The sequence below is a fragment of the Pieris napi genome, chromosome 4, assembly GCF_905475465.1.
Source record: "Pieris napi chromosome 4, ilPieNapi1.2, whole genome shotgun sequence".
Classification (NCBI taxonomy): Eukaryota; Metazoa; Arthropoda; class Insecta; order Lepidoptera; family Pieridae; genus Pieris; species Pieris napi.
In genome coordinates, this window is record NC_062237.1 from 6,527,540 (window position 1) to 6,549,030 (window position 21,491).

The 21,491-nt window shown below is 39.1% G+C and overlaps 1 protein-coding gene across 25 annotated transcripts; it reads right to left on the reverse strand.

The window, feature by feature from the left end:
- Positions 1-1,499: 1,499 nt before the first annotated feature.
- On the reverse strand, positions 1,500-20,195 carry LOC125048536 (myosin heavy chain, muscle). Of its 25 annotated transcripts, XM_047647243.1 has the most exons (25): positions 19,905-20,195; positions 19,248-19,391; positions 17,855-18,039; positions 17,515-17,710; positions 17,342-17,405; positions 17,089-17,187; positions 16,291-16,394; positions 15,029-15,166; positions 14,667-14,936; positions 14,190-14,360; positions 12,277-12,456; positions 11,946-12,105; positions 11,379-11,437; positions 10,335-10,422; positions 9,765-9,882; positions 9,320-9,437; positions 7,989-8,125; positions 7,774-7,900; positions 7,154-7,363; positions 5,777-6,663; positions 5,153-5,231; positions 4,396-4,641; positions 2,436-4,271; positions 2,260-2,302; positions 1,500-1,864 (listed from the first exon to the last, which is right to left on the reverse strand). In XM_047647243.1, exons 1-24 carry the CDS (start codon positions 20,109-20,111, stop codon positions 2,279-2,281), a joined length of 5,847 nt encoding a protein of 1,948 aa, XP_047503199.1. In that variant the 5' UTR covers positions 20,112-20,195; the 3' UTR covers positions 1,500-1,864; positions 2,260-2,278. The 25 variants fall into 25 exon arrangements, with proteins under 25 accessions (XP_047503199.1, XP_047503197.1, XP_047503190.1 ...); XM_047647241.1 differs by lacking the exons at positions 2,260-2,302; positions 5,153-5,231; positions 11,379-11,437; positions 14,190-14,360; positions 16,291-16,394 and adding exons at positions 5,418-5,496; positions 11,036-11,088; positions 13,501-13,671; positions 15,550-15,653; XM_047647234.1 differs by lacking the exons at positions 2,260-2,302; positions 9,320-9,437; positions 11,379-11,437; positions 16,291-16,394 and adding exons at positions 8,915-9,032; positions 11,036-11,088; positions 15,550-15,653.
- Positions 20,196-21,491: the final 1,296 nt, after the last annotated feature.

Genomic DNA, 21,491 nt, shown 5'->3' on the forward strand with positions numbered 1-21,491 from the left:
ATACTTATTCTGCTATTCGGGACACCGGTCTAGCTAGTAAGATAAAAAAAAGAAAGTTGATAAGACAACAAATACATTATGTCAAAAAATAAAAATTTACCTTCCCGGAACCCCTCCACTAACACTTAACTTTATGATATGGTATTAAAGTTCAAATTAACTTTTAAGTATTATTACGAATATTATGTATGGGAATATAGAAAAGTGTTGTTTTTAGACTTTTTCACTCCATTTTTTTAATTTTTCTCTCCGTAAGAACCATCCTCGTACTTCAAGGAATATTATAAAAAAAGAATTGGCCAAATTGGTCCAGGCATTGTTGAGTTATGCGCTTACCAACACATTTTGCGATTCATTTTTATATTATAGATTCTACAATCCCTAGGCCAGAATTTTTAATTTATAAAAATACTAGCAGACTCGGCCAAGCGTTGCTGTGGCTAAGATTTTTGTTACATTACATAGTAGTAAACTATTCAAGGAGAACACCAGTTATGGGGACCACCATGCTTTTTTGGTGGTTATGCCATTAAATTGTAGCTTATGTGAAACGTTGGTAATTTCAACACAGCGCCATCTGTTAGAATTGTGACTATCAAATAATAAACAAATATTTTGCAATAAAATAATATTGCAGGTATAAATTGAGATGTAAGCTATCCTATCTTTTAAGTTGGATTAAACTACACATGGTGTGCAAATTTGATTGATATCGGTTCGGTAGGTTAGGTTAGTTGTTTGTCCATAGCGGACAAACAACGTGACATGTAATTTATATATATTAAGATTTTCACAGATTTTTGACGGAGAGATTGCCGACTACGGTACGATTTTAATAATCGCAGAGCCGATAAAACGGGCAAATGTGCAGAAAATATGTTCCGCCCTGTACGAGACAGGTGTTTCGAGTATTTTTAGATCATATCTTAAACATATTGTACATTATTTTGTGGCAAGTGTGCGGCTGGCATAGCATTGTATGTGCGTGTAATCGTGTGTCACATCGACAGCGATAAGGTTCACTAACCTCCAACTCATTCACGGATGTTACGAAAAGCTTTTGTTTCTGCAGAAACGATCAATTATAAATTATATGATAATTATGGTAATACAAATTATATTATTTCAATATAATTAACACTTAACGTGTACTATAATTATATATGGAGCTTTTGGTTATGTTTTTAGGTCTATATTTCGTAAGATTGGGAACCTACAAAAGGCTCGTATATGAGCATTTTTGTTTCCGCAAGCTTTTCATAGTTTCTACATCTTTCTACAATTCACATCCCAGGAAACCTACTGAGCTCATAGAAATATACAGATTGTGCAAAATGTATAGTACTTCCGTGTCATAAATATATATGTAGGTATATTTTATATCTAATATACTTTAAAAACTTTTCTAAAAAAACATATGTGAGGTATGAAACTTGAATATGGGTTCTTTTATTAAATATTGTAAGGTGAATTGTAAAGAAATAAATAAAACAGCGAAATAAATTTTCTGACAACGATATCGCTTTATTTGGATGTAAGCAGAGCGGGCGAGCGGCGCTCGGCGGCGGTGAAGGGGATGGAGGGTGTGTCTCTTGGAGCTCGGCGCGCACGCACCGCTCGCTCGCTCGCGCGATACAGACGGTAATCAATAAATAAATATCAACAATTACAAAATACTTCGTAAAAACATAATGTATACAGTTTTCTATATAAATCCTAACAGTTCATCGTTCACGCGAATACACTGGTGTTACATTTACAGTCCGTTTTATTGTTTATGGAACGTTTAGAAATCTTCGGGCGCTAGGTCGAACCTTGGTGGGAAGGTGCCGAAACCGTCAAACGCGGGGCGCGAACGTGGGGGCTGAAAAATAGATACAACATGAATAATTTGCTAACTATTTCACTTTAGATGCAACTTAATAGGATAACAAATATTTTAATAGCAAAACGTAACATTCCATTTAATAAAGGAAATTATTTTAGGGTGAAAATTTTCCATGTCACATTTTTTGGGGCTCTAGGAATAAAAAGGAGTTTTACTAAGACCATAATTTTAAAACAAACATGTTGGAAATATAGCATGCCTGGTTTGGACACAGACTATCCTAGACTTGGTAAAAGTTTCTCATGCAAATTATGATCGGACGTGCATTTGAACTAAATATAAAATCACAATCTAGCTCATATAGTCCTAGTTAAGTATGGGCACGGTACTCAGTGCAGTTCTTAATATTTTTGTTGGTCAAAACAACTTACATTTACTGCGGTGATGATCTTAGATACGTCCTTTAACGGACGCCTGAGTAAATAAAATAAAAGCGTCTTAGTTAAAAAAACCTACTATGACTGAATTATGGGATTTGCATAAAATTATTGGATATTTCAGTGGAAATTTCCTGTCTCTTCGTTAAATAATAATTTTGTCAACTCACCGCCGGACTGACTCCTCTCGCAGTGGATCCCGCACGTCCCTTGCCACGGAATTTGCTGATGGCTTGCTCGGCGAGGTCGGCCCTTTCCTCGGCTTCTTCCAACTCCTGCTGCGCTTTGCGGAACTTGGCCAAGTTAAGAGCAGCGATTTCTTCGGCTTCCTCGATCTGCCTCTTGTAGGTCTTGATCTTCTGTTGAAGTTTGTCAACAAGGTCTTGCATACGTTCGTGGTTCTTGCGGTCCTCTTCAGCCTGGAACGTCAACTCCTTGATGCGTCTTTCGGCCTTACGGAGGTTCTTCTGTGCATCAGCATGCCTCCTCTGTTCACCATCCAGCTCAGTTTCGAGTTCTCGTACTCTCTGTTCAAGTTTCTGGATAGCTTTCTTACCGCCCTTAAGAGCGTTAGCTTCAGCTTCGTCGAGTCTCACTTGCAGTTCCTTGATTTGTTGTTCAAGGGCCTTGCGGAGTTTCTCCTGTGTTTGAGCATGATCCTGTTCAGCGCGGAGCTCGTCAGCAAGTCTGGCAGCGTCAACCATTGCCTTCTTTGCCTTCTCTTCTGAGTTCTTGGCCTCGTTAAGGAGTTCGTCAAGGTCAGAGTGAAGGGTCTGTAATTCAGACTCGAGTTTCCTCTTGGCGGCAGAGAGTGATGCACTCTGGGCGGACAGATCATTGAGCTGTTCGTGAGCGTCACCCAGTTCTTGTTCAGCTTGACGGCGGGCACGGTCAGCTTGTTCTAGGAGGGTACGAGATTCCTCAAGTTCATTCTGGAGGGCGTTAGCACGACGTTCAGAGATTCCGAGCTGTTCACGGGCATCATCACGGGCACGCTGTTCCTCTTCAAGAGCGGTCTGGAGATCCTTAATCTGTTGCTGGTAGCGTTTGATGTTCTTCTGTGCCTCAGCGTTGGCCTTGTTAGCGTGGTCGAGAGCGATCTCAAGTTCGTTAATGTCGGCCTCAAGCTTCTTCTTCATGCGCAGCGCCTCAGCCTTGCCCTTGGCTTCGGCTTCGAGGGAGGCTTGCATAGAGTCGAGTGCACGCTGGTGGTTCTTGCGGGTGTTTTCGAATTCCTCCTCCTTCTCTTGGATCCTCCTGTCGATCTCTTGTCTGACCTGTGACAACTCCAGTTGGGCGCGCAGAACCTTGTTTTCTTCTTGTTCAAGAGCAGCTTCAGCCTCTTCAAGAGCCGCCTGGAGTTCATCCTTCTCGGCTTCAAGACGCTTCCTGGCCTTTTCAATTTCGTGAATGTTGCGGCCTCCTTCACCGATTTGGTCAAGTAAGTCCTTGACTTCATCAGCGAGGTTCTTGTTTTCGCGACGTACGGCTTCGAGTTGTTCTTGACCTTCTTCGTAGGCACCCTTAAGGCGGAACAGTTCAGTAGAGTAGTTACGGCATTCCTTTTGGCTGGCATCAAGTTCAGCCGCCAGGTCATCAACCTTGAGTTTCCATTCACCAATGATCTTGTCGAACGCCTTCTGTTTCTTCTCAGCAGCGTTGGCGATGGCAGTGGCTCTGTCGACCTCGAGCTGTAAGTCCTCAACTTCAGTAGCAAGGCGCTGCTTCGTCTTTTCAAGAGCAACAACCTTCTGGTTGAGTGATTCAATGGTCTCCTCGGCTTCTGCGAGGCGAGCCTGGAGCTTGCGCTTGGCTTCCTCGAGCTCCTCGGAGCGGGCGACTCCCTCGGATTCGTACTTGGAGCGCCATAATTGGGCCTCAGCGTTAGCCTTGGACAATTGGCGTTGCAAATCAGCCTTGCCCTCGGCTTCCTCTTCAACTTGCTCGCGGATGTTGTCCAAATCGTGCTCCAAGTTGCGGAACTTGCCGAGAAGTGTAGCGCGTTCCTGCACACAAACATTGGATTATTATATAAAAAATTAAAATGCTTTTTATGTATTTTTGGATACGGGCCATGGTGAACTACGGGCCTGAATATTTTTTTTAGACATTTTTTTTAATCTGACTTACCCTGGACTCTTCGTCAGCAAGCCTCTTGGTGTCCTCAAGCTGTGTGGTGAGAGACACCTTGATCTTGGAAAGCTGTGAGACTTGGGACTCGGCTTCTTCGAGTTGGCGGAGCAGGTCAGAGTTTTCGATGGAGAGCTTCTTCTTGGCAGCGTCCAAGTCGTTGAGGGTACGGTTAGCTTCATCAGCCTTGTTCTGTACCTCATTGAGTTGGTGTTGGAGTTGCTTGACGATCTTTTCTTGTGCAGCCTGTGATATTTTAAAGCGGTTAGTTGTTGCCTTTAAATATGATTATACTACTCTTGGTTTAGAATTCCTTCACTTATAATAAATATGTTTTTAGTACGCCAAATAAGGTACTCTAAATGAAAAACTATTTTTTTTATTAGTGGTTGGTTTATAAATTTGCATTAATATTATTATAATGATTTGGTAGTAAGGCAAACAAACTTATGTTATGGATATAAGCTTATAATTTAAATCAACCTTTAATTAATATTACAAAAATTTTAGATAAAATCTGGTTTATGCATGCTTTTTCGTATTGTTATTAAATATTAATAAAACACACAATATAAAAGCGGCCTTCATGCGCTTTTCTTTAAATATAAATGTCTCTGTCAAATTATTAGGAAGGAGTTATTGATATTATTAGTTGGATATAATGATATGTATATATGAGAAGTGTGTCAATTTGTTTCAGTTTCAAAGCCTTGAAGCGCTGCAGCGGTGCGAACACCACATCTCCATTAATGTATACCTTATCGTTGGACAAATGGTCGAGACCGGCACGAAGGTCATTGACTTCGCTAAAGTATTGAGAGCGCTCTTTCTCAGCCCTGGATACATAGAATACAACAAAAGAATATTTAATAACAAACTTAAATACAAGAAAAGTGTGCTGCAGCGACCTAAATTTCAATCGATGCGATGTAAAAGGTATCATGTTTTGGTGTACGTAATGTCAGATTAGGTCATGCAGGTTCACCCCGAGCGACAGACAAGCCTCTCTCGGTGACATGTACCTTCTCTCTCGCTACTTGGTCAATAGCAGCACGCGTGTTGTTAAGCTCGTTGTAGCTTGACGCACGGTCGTGCTCAGCCCTGAATGTTACACCGTATTAATATCCTTTACTCACATTGCGTCACTCCATAATTTGGAAACACTTAACTATTTTTAGCCTGTTTTCATAGCTTTGACGGTGATAATGTGCAAAGTCTAGAAATTTGACTTAATAGGTTTAACATTATTCTGTATAAAATTCCTCAAAATTATATATTTAGTATCACAAGCAAATTAATTCCCTTTGTTTTTTAAAATACACTATTAAGTAAAGGACTCATACTTTTTTTATAATTGTACAGTAATAACGATTATACTCACTTAGCCTTGAGCTTGTTGAGCTGGTCAAGCTGCTCGCCCATCTCGGCTACGGCATCGTTGTGCTTCTTGCGCAAGCTAGCGAGGGTGGACTCGTGTTGGATGTTAGCTTCCTCCAAGTCACGACGCAGCTTGCTAAGTTCAGCCTCACGCTTCTTGTTGAGCTCGATTTGAGCAGAGGTGGCACCACCGGCCTCCTCCAGACGCTCACCGAGCTCCTCAAGCTCGCGTGCGAGGTCGGCGCGTTGCTTCTCGGCCTTAGCACGTGCTTGTCTCTCCGACTCCACTTCCTCTTCGAGTTCTTCGATGCGGCCCTGTAGTTCCTTGATCTGTTTCTGGAGTTTGCTGACCAGAGACTGTTCGTCTTCGAGCTTGGCAGTGAGGGAAGAGATCTCCTTGTCCTTGCGTTGGATGGTTTGTTCGAGTTCTTTCTTGTTGCGCTCCAAGTCAGCGACGGCCTCCTGAGTAAGCTTGAGGTCACCCTCAACCTTCCTCCTCTGCTTCTCGACGTCACCACGGAGTTTCTTTTCACGCTCCAACGAATCTTCGAGCTCGTCGAGGGTCTGCTCCAACTTTTGCTTAACCTTGTTAAGGTGGTTGACCTTGTCCTCGGCGGCTTGGAGCTCCTCAGATGTCTTCTGGGTGCTCTCACCCTGTAATTTCTTCTCTTTGTTCAACTTGTTGATGAGCTCATCTTGGTGGGCGATCTCATCGTTCAAGTTGCGAATTTGGTGATCCTTGGTCGCCTTGTCTTGTTCAGCCTTCTGGACGGAAAGCTCGAGGTCTTCAACATCCTTCTTGAGTCCAGAGATTTCCTGTTCCAACTTCTTCTTGCCCTGGAAGAGCTGATTGCGGGCATCCTCTTCTTGTGTAAGACGGTCTTGTGTGTCCTGTGTTAAAGTTATAAATTTAGACCGAAACGTAAAAAGGTATAAAATTTGCAACTAAGAATCTGTTTCCTATCTATTGGCACGTAATTACTTTACTAATAGTTAAACTTGCAATAAAACTGTAGATGTTGCAGACGTGCAATATTTTAAACTTCCCACGCCACCTTATGTAAACAAATCTTGTTTATTTAAAGAACCTCAGTTAAGAAAACATGTGCTCTGAAACATGATTCGCAACAGTGTTAACCCCTGACGAATCTCTTCATATTTGGTTCGGTGGATATTTTTGTTAAAAATCAAATAAAAAGCTACCTAAGCTGGTGCTATACTTCCAGGCTCTGTTTCCGTACTAAATAGTCATTTTTTTTAAACCTTTACGCTAAATTCACTTACTTTTAATTCAATTACCGAAGTAGCTATACTATTTATGCCCCACAGACCGTAACCTCAGGAAATTTTTTAATGACTATAGATATTTTTAACTACTTACCCTAAGTTGGTTCTCGAGGTCGGCCTTTTGAGCCTGCAGTTTGTTAGCGCGTTCCTGCACTTCGCTGAGAGAGCCCTTCTCTCCTTCCAAGTTGGAAAGAAGCGCCTGCTTCTCCTCCAACAGCTTGGCGTTGAGAGCCTCCACCTCCTTGCGGAGCTTTTCTTCCTTCTCGAAAGCCTCCTGGGCCTTCTGTGCCTTCTCCTCGAGTTTCTGCAATATCACTTCACTTTTATCTACACCGTCCCAAATGGATAAATTATTCGCTGCCATTATCAATTATGAATTTACAGCATCAAAATAAAAAACTATAATAGTTGGAATGCAATAACTATTTCGATTCGTTCGTGTGAAGTCAGGGGTGCGCGCGCGCCGACCGTCCCGCTACTAAGTGTGGCTGGAGAATTCCAGCGCGCGGTTTGCGCCCCCGCATCACTATTGTAAGGCCCGCTGGAGTGGGGCGGTTCCAGAAATGGAGGCGGCAGGTGCGGTGGTGTCACGTAACCGCCAGGTGGGCGCGGCTGTGCTATTTGTAGGGGCCTGATTCACGCTCTCTCCGCGCGAAATAATTTATGGGTCAGTGTTCAATCATAACGCGTCAGGTATAGGGAATTTGTACTCACCGCAATCTCGTCCTCGATACGGGTGACGTTGAGGAGGGGCTTGACCCTCTGCCACAACTTCCACCACGGCCAGGTGCGGAGCTGCAGGTATTTGCGCAAGTTGCGCTGGACAACTTGGAGAGCGATTCTACAAAAAGATAATTATTATTTTGAACTAATCTGTATTAAGATATACTTCACCGGTTGCGCCATAAAAGGTTTGTCTATTAATTTACCTCTGTTCCTGCAGCCTCTTGAATTCCTTACGTGCCAGGTAACCACGGATGTAGGATTGTAGCCAAGAAACAATCTTAGACAATCTGTCGTCACGTAACTCTTCCATCTGACCCAGAACTCCGGCGCGGAAGAATACCTGTTGTCCCACATCAAAAGTTATAGAAATATAAGCAATTTATAAAAATATCCATTATTTTTTTTCATATATAAATGATAAAATGGTGCAGTGTATAAATTTTATATCAAGCAATAATTACTAGTAATAATTAGTTATACGTCCTATTTCTTTATTGAAATTTGATTTTAATACATATAATATGTCTTTATATAGTATCTTGTCTTTTTATAAGTTTTCTGTTGTAAAGAATTAGGACGTCATCGAATTAAAGAAAGTTATTGTGCGTAAAGGATAACAGTTATAGTGATTTGGATCACTACCTTTGTCTTTCCAAGTCTGAAAGACTCCGAGTCCAAGCCGGTATGTTCGAGAATTTTCTCGCTAGCTTTCTCCGGTGAAATGGGTTCTTTAAGCAGGTTCGGGCACAGAATTTTGTATCTGCGTTTAGGAGCACACAAATCACAATAAAAAGGAAAATTATGCGATTATCAACAAAACGACATAAAACCCAACTTGAATCTTGAATTTTTTAATTTATAATATGTATATATTTGATGATAAAAAGACCGTACGTTCTTAAATAGCATTCAAGAGTGTATTATGTCGCTTGATATACGGGTTTATGGTAGAATGTAAGTTAATTCCGAGCCTAAGTAGCGAGGGCTCTGTATGATTGGGAACCTAAGTGGGTTCTGATGAATAAGCATTATCAAACTCTCAATAAGTCCTACGGGCAGGCACTCTAGAAACACATCGATAATTCTCATATTTCAGACCACAAACTACAGTCAATCCAATATAACATGCCTTGGTGTGACCCAGACGGTACGATTCGACATCCAAGTCAGTCGTTTCCAGGATAATTTGAGCGATTTTCTTAGGATCGGATTCCTTGGCAACTGCTTGCGGGGCCAGGATCTTGTAGCTACATTATTAAAACAATCAAGTCACAAGGTAAGGAAATGCATAAAAAAGAGACCATGAAAAACTCCAACGTATTCTGTCAACGTCAGATAATTGAGGTGGTTATATCCTAATATACCTTACCACGTGATATTCAAATATCCGTGTATTATGGTGTGAAACTGAAATAAACCTAAAACTAGAACATTTTTATATGTATAGTTGAACTCTATTCGCTAGAGCTTAGAGGTGCTAAAGAAAGGGGGTGGGCAAAGTGAAACAATAGATGGTCCGCTCGCGCGGCCTTGCCTTGGTGTGGCCGATACGATAGCTATCAGGGTCAAGGTTCACGGCTTCCAGACATTTCCTAGCTGCTTCTTTAGGATCTTTTTCTTGTTGCATGATGGCTGGCGCAAGAATCATGTAACTGTTCATTAAATATAACGGTTAAATAATTTTAAAGTTCGTTTATGAAACGCCCAGGTGTTAACATGCCACCATGTCATACACGTTTCAAAATAGTGACTCATATTCATATCTCAATGACGTCAGCATAGGCACCTGTTACAGTACCAAAATAAACGTCAAACACTCCAGAGCTAAAAGAATTTTGTTGAGAGTTGCGGCCAAAAATAATCTATTTATTGAAATATGAAATAAATTATCAATTTTATGGGCGTTTGCGCGCTTGAAGGTCGGTGCCAAATATATTTCGGGACCTAAACTGCTATGCTACCCAATGACAGAATCTTACCGGAGCTTGAAGTCGGGGTAGACCATCCTGTTGGGGAAACCTTTACGACAGATACGGATACCCTCAAGCACACCGTTACATGTCAGCTGGTGCATCACAAGGTGGGAGTCGATGAGACCTGCCGGGACACATATTGCATTAACAATTGTTACCATCCTATGTGACCTAATTATCCCTTTAAATCCAAAGTCTTTTTTTTTTACTAACAATATTACACTTGAAGCTTCATTTTCCCTATCATCTTATATATTGTTTAATCTATTTATCAACTCTCAGCACAAAGTAATAAGGGATAGAATCCTGCATTATTCCACATTAGGCTTAAAAAAGCAAGTATAAAATCCTTAAATATGTAAATATAAAAGAGGGACATAGTGTAAAGTCGTAGCTCATAGAATAAACTTGATATTAAGATGAGGAACGCTCCAAATATAGCTAGTCACCGGGAGTACCTCGCGCACGCTCATCGCACGGCGTGTAGGCGGCGTGTTTATTATAAATTCTTACGAAAGTTATTTTCATCTTTAACCTAAATCTGTGAAATAGTTTTGGGCGTAGCGTTGTACTTACCAGCCTGCTTCAGCTCGTTGGGGATGATACAACGTACGAAGTGAGGCTGAGTTGACCTCAGTGTCGCCATCAAATTGTTAAGTTGTTCCTGACATACAAATATATATTAGTCTACTATTCATACATAACACTTTTCACTGTAGTATTTATAACCATTGTATGAAAATGTAATTTGTTACAAATACTAACATATTAAGTTCTAAATCAATCTTTTCAATACCAAGCAATAATGTTTAAATTTTTTAAATATTTCAAAATATTAACTTTTATCGTATAGTTGTATAAAATAACTAAGCTAAACATATAAAGCAACACTCTAAAATGATATGCAACATGATAGTATAATGATGGGTGGGTAAACACGTATTAGAACATTGATCTGTTTGTTAGAAATACACTCAAAAACAAACAAAAATTAGTATAGTATTAGAAACGAGAATTGTGGTTTTTCCGAGATTTTCGATTTACTTTGGAGTATACACACACACATTATTTGTGTGTATGACTTGATATTAAATAAATTCTTCACACATGAATTATTAACAACATAATTGTGACAAAAGGCGATCGTAGCCCATTCGTTTTGGCACTGATGGCTATATCAAGTTTAGATATAGTAAAGTGTAAAGCTACATTTATGTAGAATTCTACACTGAGTGATAACAAATAATCAATTGATACTGATATAATAATTTTAATACCCTGTAGGCAGATGAGACAGTTGCGAAACCACCACCCTTCTTACCGCGACCGCCTGGATTACAAGTAACAAGCACAAGTTAATGCAAAGACGACCACAGAGACAAAATCTACGGGTCATTACCGACGATACCCGGACGCTGCACCAATTGCATACTAACAATTACGTGGACGGACATTTGCTAGACCCCAGGGCTACCAACGGTCCAGCTCATCTTGTCGCGTAAACGAGTTACTATATAAATAAGTAGGTAGATGCCATAGGAATTGCCAGCCCTGAGTTGAAACGAGGACAAAAGCCACGTGATACAGAAGCAAGTAATGACGATTCGAGTAGCTCGTTACCCTGTACAGCGATGATACAGTCTGGAAGGCGGAACCCTTGGCACGCTTGCCTCCAGCTCCTAGTTTGTAAACCAATATTATTTATTTACTCTTCTATTTTGTTTTAAATACGATCAGAAAATGGGAGATATCCTTATGCCCATAAATATTTTATTAAAACCAATGTACAACAACCAATGGTTGAATTGTATACAAGCATCTTCAACAATAATACGTAAAATTATACAAATAAGACTAATATAATATTTCTGGTCACACTAAAATAATACAATTCCTTAGAAGGGTCAACAATAAGTTAATAAGAATATATATACGTTACCCGGAAGGATTAAACCGTGGATACTTTAATCAAACCTAGGGCAGATCAATTATTTTTTTTAAATAATTCTAGTTTAAAGCAACTTGTTTAACCCTATTAATGAAATTATTTGTGAAAGTATCTTTCTTTCTGCTTTCAGGCTGATTCAGTTTTGTGATTTCTTGTCATATTAAGTCACCATTTTGTATAGAAATAGAGTTCGTGGAATAATATTATAATATCTATTTTAAATTTAACAAATTACGCACCCTTGCCACCACCACCAGCACCGGCATCTCCGGACTGACCAGGGTGGTCAGCGAAGATCTCAACCAACAGTTTGTTGCTTCCCTTCTTAAACTGGTCAACGACAGTGTCGTTCAAGGGGTCCTTGTTCTTCTCAAGCCATCCAGTGATGTTGTAACCGACCTGTATACCACAAATACATTGTTAATCGCAGGCATATTAATTGCCTAAAAAATGCCTGTAAAAAAGTTCATAAAAATTTTCGCACGTATTTCTCAACAATCTTTGTTGAAAAAGAGTATCTCAATTCTTAATAAATATAACCTAACCTAGTGGCAGGTCCAAGATACTTACATTACCGGCGTAGTGACCAATGGCGAAGTGAGCTGCCTGGCAACCGGGCTTGGGGGGCTTGGGCTTCAGGTAAGGTGGGGATTTACCCAAGTGGTTGTTGTTCAACTTCTCAACGAAGGTCTGATCGGTGGCTTTCGGGAACATAGACTCTTCCTCAAGAATGGAGAGGATACCCATGGGCTGTAATCACACTGATTGTATTAGAGAGTGAATTTTATATGGCGTCTCATGATATGCTTGTGGATTTTGTATAGTAAACTTGGTTTGAATTTTTACGTTTTTATAATTACGTTGAAAAATAGTTGAGTATTTATTTACTATGTAGTATCCTACACTAATATTTAATGGTGAAAAGAAAAAATTGTGGATGTTTTATAAGGTATGTAATTTTAAAAAGCACATATCATAAGACTTACTTTCATATTATGTCAATGTAAACTTATAAGGTAAGCGTTACGTCTCAAGCATCATGCAATATGTGTAGAATGTGTTATTTAAAATTGAATTGTTTTGCTGGTAATTATTAGAAATATTCGATCTTTTGCTTGATTAACTATTAGCAGTTAGGTCAAAAATATTTATTGGCATAGCGCATATTAATTAAAAAAAAAATCTATTATCAACGCCATTAAAAATCTCAGGGAAATGGTGATTAATAAAATATAGTTTCCTTTACTTGTGAATAGTTCTATAACATTTCTATGTTTTTGTAATGCAACAAATTAATATACTACAATTAGCGGCATTTTAATTGTTTAAACACTAATACTAAAGACTACGCCGCTAAAGAAGTTAAAATTTTTAATACCTTTTCTATTAAGTCTATAGTAGGTTGGAGGTCCATACCAAAATCAATAAATCTCCATTGAATCGCCTCTCTTTCATATTCTTCTTGTTCAAGAATAAACATGAAATGATTATAAAACTGTTGCAACTTCTCATTTGTAAAATTAACGCAAAGCTGATTAAATCCATTCGTCTGTTGGGCGCATGGAAACGAGATATACTTGTTAGATAAAAAAGTGTAGGCTAGTGGGTAATGTAGTGTGTGGGAGTTTCATAGCGTAGTGATTAGTGTAAAACATATATCGACACACAGGAACACTCAAGTACACACAACACAGGGTAGCTGCATTTGTATGTCCGAAGAGAAAAGCCTTATTAGACTTTGCTCTTGGACTATGGCGAGTTGCAAGCGTTCATTGCTGCATTACCGCCATCTACCTTTTCAATAAGGTCAATGCAATTTTGAAGGTCCATGCCAAAGTCAATGAAAGTCCACTCGATGCCTTCGCGCTGGTACTCCTCTTGTTCCAGTACGAACATGTGGTGGTTAAAGAACTGCTGCAGTTTCTCGTTGGTGAAATTAATGCAGAGTTGTTCAAAACCATTGAACTGCAGGGAGACAATTAAAACAAAAGGTTAGTGTTAGGAAACACGACTACGGATCACATTCCGCAGTTGTTGGTATTCGGATCACATTCCGTAGTTATTTCCCTATCCGAAATATCGCGCTAGACGCTGAATCGAAATCTATCTCCATAGACAATTCCTCTGTTGGCGGGGGCTGCGGTCGGCGGGCGCTACCACTCTCTGCTACTGTCGACGAGCATTACCTTCTCGATAAGATCGATACAAGCGAGCAAGTCCATCCCAAAGTCGATGAAGGCCCATGTGATGCCCTCTTTCTTGTACTCCTCTTGTTCGAGGACAAACATATGATGATTAAAGAACTGCTGCAGCCGCTCGTTCGTGAAGTTAATGCAGAGTTGCTCGAAACCATTATACTTTATGGACAATACGACCGATCAGACAATAGACACAAAAGAGTTAGGTAACATAATTAGTAGTAGAGTAAACAAACACCAGAAACATCCAAGACGAGAGAGGGTTCATCCACCCGGTGCGGATACCTTTTCGATAAGGTCAATACAGGCGAGCAAGTCCATTCCGAAATCAATGAACTCCCAGTGGATGCCCTCTTTCTGGTACTCCTCTTGCTCCAACACAAACATGTGGTGGTTGAAGAATTGTTGCAGTTTTTCATTTGTGAAGTTAATGCAAAGTTGTTCGAACCCATTGTACTAAAGATTAAGGTACCATTATTTTGGAGAAGTTTCAAATTAAGAAAGATAATACATTTAAAATGAGCTGAAAAAAATTTGATTATTATGCTTATCTAAGAATTTTTATAATCATTATCATTATTTTTTAATATGATATTTCATATTTAAAACAACCTTATGAGTTTAATAATCTATAACGTTATTTATATATGATACCATATAATTACGGTAGTAATAGTTCAAATTTTTATCTTAGGTAGATCACTCTAATTATATTATTATTATTATTAATATAATCATTATCTAAATATCACTGAAACTTACGTCGAAGATCTCGAAACCGGCGATATCAAGCACACCAATGAAGTGCTGTCTCTTTTGCTTGGTGTCAAGAGTCTCGTTACACTTCTTGACCAGCCACTTGAACAGCCTGTCAAACACACCCTTGCAGAGGGCACCAATGGAGTTGGTAACCTGGTCCTTGTTACGACCTTGGGTCACGAATTCGTTTCCGACCTTAATGCGGGGCTTCAACAAGTTCTTGTATAGGTCAGGGCAGTCAACACCGAACAACTTAGCGACCTTCTCACCATCCTGTTTATGAGAAAAATGGAAATATTATAATCGTGGGAACTTTTCCATTATGATGTTAAGAAGGTACTTATTGTCGAAGATTTTCAACTTGCCTCAGTGCCGTCAGCCTCAGCTTGCTCCTCACGACCCCTCTGTTTGAACTTCATACCACCCATGTGCATGACAGCAGCTGTGATCTTGTATACATTGTCTTTCTCCTCTTGAGTGAAACCCAGGATGTCGAAGGCTTGCTACAGTAGAACATAATTATTAGATTTTGTCATAAGCGGTAACATTATTGATATGTTACTTTGTTAATCTATAAATTCAATGGTTGTATTTCAATAAAATTAGCACACAGAATGATGATATAGCAGTAAAACAGTATTATTGAGTTAAAGCATTAAAAGAGCAAAAGCTATGAGGATTCGGTATTGAGCACAGGGTAGAGGTAACATTTAAATATCATATCAATCATTGGCAAATCTTGGGGCTTTCAGATATCAATCAGGTTTTCTAAATAAATATTCTTTTAATCCGATATTCGGATAAGGATCAAATCTCATCTAAAGGGCACGAGCATCACGGGGCATATCTTCTTGGGGTCATTCGATTGGTAGAGGTCACAACTTACGTCTGTTAACTGACATTCCTCTCCGTCGTCGACGTTGGGGATGGTAATCTTACCCTGTGCCACGATCATGTAATCGTATATGTCGTTTGACAACATACACATTTCTGCCGGTCAACAATTTATGATAAACACATTTCATAGAGTTCCCTCTGATAATATAACCTGCCTAGCTCCCTAGCAGTCTGTTTTGTGTCTGTGTCGGTGTACGGACTATATAAAACCTCTAATTGGGGAACAACCTGCGCTACATTAACGGCGTAATGCGTTTGTCAGAATTTTGAATCAGATTAAAAAAATATATTATTACATTTCTGCGGTATAAATGAAAACTGAATATCTGATTCAAGAAACTAACAAGCACACAGGCGACTCAGAGAATCGCAAGCAAAGCAAGCAACAGCTGAATAATGAGTGAAAGGCATGTGACGAGCCAGTAGTCATAATCTGGACGTACGTCTGTGAGTCTCATTTCCTCGCCGTCATCAACGCCAGGGATGATCGTCTTTCCTTGGGCGACGATGTTGTAGTCCATGATGTCGTTGGACAAAAGACATTTTGCTATAAAAGGAGACCAATTACAGTCAAGTAAGAATTGGTGTGGAAGTAATGGGAAGAGTAGAGCATGCTATCGGGCACCAAGAGTACTACAGATGAAAGGATATCTCGTTCCGTTATAGGTCGAGATTCGGCTGCCGGTTATATGCGGCGCGCCAGTTCTCTCTTGGATTGGGCTACACTTACATCGGTCAGTAAACATTCCTCTCCATCATCAACATTGGGAATTGTAGTTTTTCCTTGCGCAATGATGTGATAATCATTTACGTTGTCGGACAGCAAACACATGGCTATATTATAAAATCCAAATAATATGTAAATTAATTACTCATAATAGGGGTCACACATACATACATAAACTATTCATACTATTCGATACACAACTTAGGAGGATATGTGTATTTAAAGGTTTTGTACAAAATAGGGCTCTGTGAGTGTATTTATGTAACAGTAACTATTCAAAACACGTTCTTAATTATTTCAACATTCAATTTAACTTCTACGACCTATAGAAAATAAATCCTATTACTTTTGATAATTATTCAATTAAATTTTTGCAACCTATGTGTTGCATTTGAACCTCAGCTTATGTCGTATATCTTCTATGTTTACCTATTCCACCATTGTTCCAGAGGGCTAGCTTCTTTAAAGTAATAATAATTGTAATCTCAAATATCTTAATATGAAGAAAAATGTTTTTAGTTTCTTTTATAGAACTGGGGGCAAACGGGCAGGAGGCTCACCTGATGGTAAGTGATACCGCCGCCCATGAACACTCTCAATGCCATAGGGCTCGCGAGTGCGTTGCCGGCGTTTTAAGAATTGGTACGCTCTTTTCTTGAAGGACCCTAAGTCGAATGGATTCGGAAATACTTCAGTGGGCAGCTGGTTCCACAAAGTGGTGGTGCGCGGCAAAAAAACTGCCTTGAACTAGTTATCTAATTAAAAATCAGATTCAGGTTCTTTCTGGAAGAGGACGCATACCCTTAAGTCCATTGACGGAGCCGGACATCATCTGGTAGAAGATGTGGTAAGAACGTTCCAGCGCCTGTTGGGAGATTACACGAGCCTTCTCCAGCAGATCTGCAGATTAATAAGTGCATATTAGAAGAACAGAAATGTAGAACTTTCTTGTTGCTCATTCAACTCAAATTCAACTTCTTTAATCTTAGGCATATGTTATTCCGATTTAATAAAATTTATTTAGGGTCAGGGAGTTTATAAGTCCAATACTTACAAGTTTCAATGTCAGCTCCGGCCAGTTTTCCTGATGGTCCGAAGTGGATACGGATGAATTTACCCTGGAGAGTACCGAAATCATAATTTGATTATTTTATATCAACAATTTTGTGTTGTAATAAATGTATTTATAAGAAGGCCCTAAGTCGATAATCGTAAAAAAATACTTACGAAACGGGAGGAGTTGTCGTTACGGACGGTCTTGGCGTTACCAAAGGCTTCAAGTACAGGGTTAGTTTGTACGACTTGGTCCTCAAGAGAGCCCTTCTTCTCCTGCTTCTCGTCTTTCTTTTGCGACGCACCAACGGTCGCGAAGTACGCAATTACCTTCTTCGTGTTCTCAGTCTTACCAGCACCAGACTCACCGCTGTTAACCGAAAGTTTTCTTATTACACAAACAATCGATCGCAAGATAATTTTCAAATTGACAATAGTCATAATATTTTTTGGACTGTTTTTTTGATATTTTAAATAGACAATAAAAATATATAATATCAGAAATAATACGTACGTAATCAACATAGATTGATTCTCGTGGTTGGTTAACATGTTGACGTAAGCACCGTCGGAAATGGCGAAAATGTGAGGAGGCACTTCCGAGCGACGCTTGCCTCGGTAGAGCCTGGCACATCGTGTCGTGTACACGGGGAACCTCTTGTAAGGGTTGATAGCCACACAGAAGAGACCCGAGTATGTCTGTACGAATTAACAAGGGTCAATTGCATAGTCATTATAGAACTTAAAACAATTATCACGCTAATACGTAAGACAAATAGTATTTTTTTAAACAATTTACTATAAATAATTTGATGCTTTTGTTTTTAATATATATGTTTAATGTTTTTTCTTTGAACAGCGTGATAATTATTATTATTAAGAATTTTTGATAACTAATATTAACAGGGCGAAATCCCGACAACAAATTATATTGCCAATATAATTTGTTGGTTTTCATAATATTCTCACCAATTACTAGTTATTATCGGTGTGATCGGACACACATTAACTAGTTAGTTTTAGTTATCAAAAATTATTTTAAACAGAATTTTTGGTATCTATGTTTACTTATAATACTTAAAAACAAACACTGGTAAAACTTAAATCGTCGCCGAGAGAGTACTGTACTAATACTTTTTCTCCGCTGTACAAAAAATCATAGAATTTTCCACTTGTATTATTTTATCCAATACTTTGGTCATACGTTTAAATTTAGTTTTAGCAAAATGGAAATTTCTATGAACGATAAAAAATCTATATAGAAAAGATCGAGCTTGGACATTTTTCGATGCCTTTTGCTCCAGTTGTCCTTAAAGATTGATTAGATACAACATAGAACTAAATTCTAAAAAAATGTGTTAGTGACACGATGTGGTGACGCGATGCGCGCCCGCCGACTTGTCCTGAGTAAGAGGTTTCAAGACCGGCCTTAACGATTGCAGCAAGGTTCTGAGTGGTAATGGTAGGAATGTCGGTTTTCTTGGTAAAATTTTTTTTATAGTCTCTCCTTTATACTTGAACTATCTACATATTTTGATAATTATTACTAATAAATTCTACCTTTTTTATATTACTATTTAATTACATAATATAATTGTTCAATAGTATATGATATAATAGTAATCAAATAACTGTGTTCTTGCCTGCAAAGTATTGATTTTATGAATTATATTATGAATGAAACGGAACACTCTAAAATTGGAGCAACATCTAACAGATTAGAAATAGACGTATAACTTCAGAGATGTCGATTTATTTATAAACAGAGCTCCAATTGAACAATCTAGACAGTATAAATAGTAAATTAGTATCCACTTTGCGTAACCGGCATTTGGGGAAAAAGGTGAAGGGTGTTGGGAGGAGATCATGCACACTGCAACGCTGCAACTCCTTGCTGGCCGACTTACGTAAATGAGCTTATGGTAATATCTCTGCTTCAAGTTATACAAAACGGAAGCGTCGTTGAGGTATGTCAAGTTGGACATATCCTCACATTTTTCGTATTTAGGCGGGTTCACTTGAGTAACAAAGTCCTTCTTGAAGTCTTTCGTCTGCGAGAGAAGAATATTTATCAATTATAAGATAGTGGTAATGGCGCCATTGGCGCCTACTTACATAGATAAGTTTCGCATAGTATCGTTGTCGAAGGTTGTGAAGGACCGCGGCGTCGTTCAGGTACGTAAGGTCTGCCATGTCCTCGACTTTCTCGAATTTAGGCGGGTTTACTTGTGAGATTAGCTCCTTTTTTAAGGTCTTTTCCTGCTCATTTAATAAAAGAGTTAAGAATGGCCCTTTCAAAGATGCTTTTTTAATTTTACATTTTCTTTTTGGAAAGATTTCATTTGAAATCGCTTTTGATTTTATTTTGAATCAATATCCAATGTAAGGTTTACAATCAAGGTATAGTTTGGTTTTCATTCTAAGCTATTGTCAATATTAACATTAGGTATTTTATTTCAACCACTACCTACAGCTAATGGTTTCAGTGATACCTTTATCAAAGTTAAAGGTCAAGGTAGTTTGGTACCATTAGCTATAGGTAAGGTAGACGGATAGATAGTTACCTCGCCTCCAGGGAGGTTGACGGTCACCAGGTCCCCCTTGGTGGCTTTAATTTCTCCCTGTAGGAAGCCCTCTTTCTCGTCTGGTACCCAGCAAGCCTTCTTACCATCGTAGGGCTTGCTTTGGTCGATGCGCTTCTGTTCGAGTGATACGAACAGGTATGGGGTCGGATCGGGGTCCTCACCCTCTTGTACAATTGGCTTCGGCATTTCGGAGGGCTATCGAGACTTTGGGCTAGTTGAGACACGAGAACAGAGCCCTGGAGTCTTCCTGCGGGAAAGATCGGTTAGATAGAGTCGAGAGACGCGTCTATTTGCGGCTGTAACCCGAGTACAAGCCGTTTGGGCGCGTGCCAGGTGCCAGCGCGAGCGCTTTGCGTAATATGCTGTTGCTCGCGTTTTTATTGGATTACGCGGCCCTTCGCGGATGTTACGTCACAGGAATGCGAGCCTGGAGCGCCGCCAACCCGATAACCCGACCGCGGTTTGTTGTTCGCTTTTATGGCAATGGACGATTCAAGAATTCTGATCTGATCATTCTGATTGACATCGATTACGACAATTTTAATTTATTACTTCCGCACAAATGTTATTTATATCGTAATGTCTAAAAGGTTTGTACTTGAAATAGAACAATGCTTTTAGCAATTTTTATGCAATCTAACAATTAACTTTAAAAAAATGTATATTCTTAAATTTGAGTGAAATTATAAATCCTCGTATAAGTGTTTACTTTTATTTAAAGTTAAATTATACGTTTATATATAAAAGCTTTATAATATTTAATAGTTTTCAGTATAAATTATACCTTTTAATTTGCTTTGGGAAAGGCAATAAATATAGACTAGCAATTAAAAATTTATAATGACATATTATCACAATTGAAAGCTATTTCCATTCAACCTGGTTTAGGAATCGAACCTCGTTACAGGCTTGTTTATCACTTTAAAATTATGTTTGATTTATTAAAGACGATCAGATTTCCGTGAAAGTTGTCCACATGTCACTGAACAGGTCCATCACCATACAAGCAACAACACTCACAGGTGACACGAGGTCACGTGACACACTACACTCGCGATAGCACTGGCACTCGCACGATAGAGAAGCGTGCGCACTTACGTTTGAAGCCGTTCTGACCGGCGGCGGGGCGCCTTCTTGCTTTTTATACCAGCAACACGACACCAGCTCTCCGGATCACCCCATTTTAGGCGGATGCCGCCTCCCAGCCACGTTATACAGAGCCGTAGAGCTTAGCTTTCACTCGCTCTACGGCGCTCGTACCAGCGGGACGCTTTCATTCACTTAAGAATTTGTATGCTTTTGGAATGCTCATACTTTTAAGGAAAAGCCGATGTACCTACATCCATATGTAGTGGTCATTTATTAAACAAATAAAGAAACCAAACTATACATTTTTATTTCACATTTAACAATTTTTATCGTCATATAAAACACGGTACTATGTATGACTTTTACTAAATTGTGCATAATTAAAGCAAGGCTGTAATCTATGATAGAGGGAGCACTTATGACATTATCTTTATACATAAGTAGAATTTACAATCAACTAAATTAGATAATTTATTA

Excerpts from the sequence above, each read along its gene's own strand:
- LOC125048536 (XM_047647226.1), bottom strand. The coding sequence starts at position 20,111 with ATGCCGAAGCCAATTGTACAAGAGGGTGAGGACCCCGATCCGACCCCA. Across the intron at positions 12,457-14,189 it reads GTATTGACCTTATCGAAAAG|CCCATGGGTATCCTCTCCAT; the intron begins GTATCCGCACCG and ends GTGTGATTACAG. Across the intron at positions 4,272-4,395 it reads TTGCTGACGAAGAGTCCAGG|GAACGCGCTACACTTCTCGG; the intron begins GTAAGTCAGATT and ends GTTTGTGTGCAG.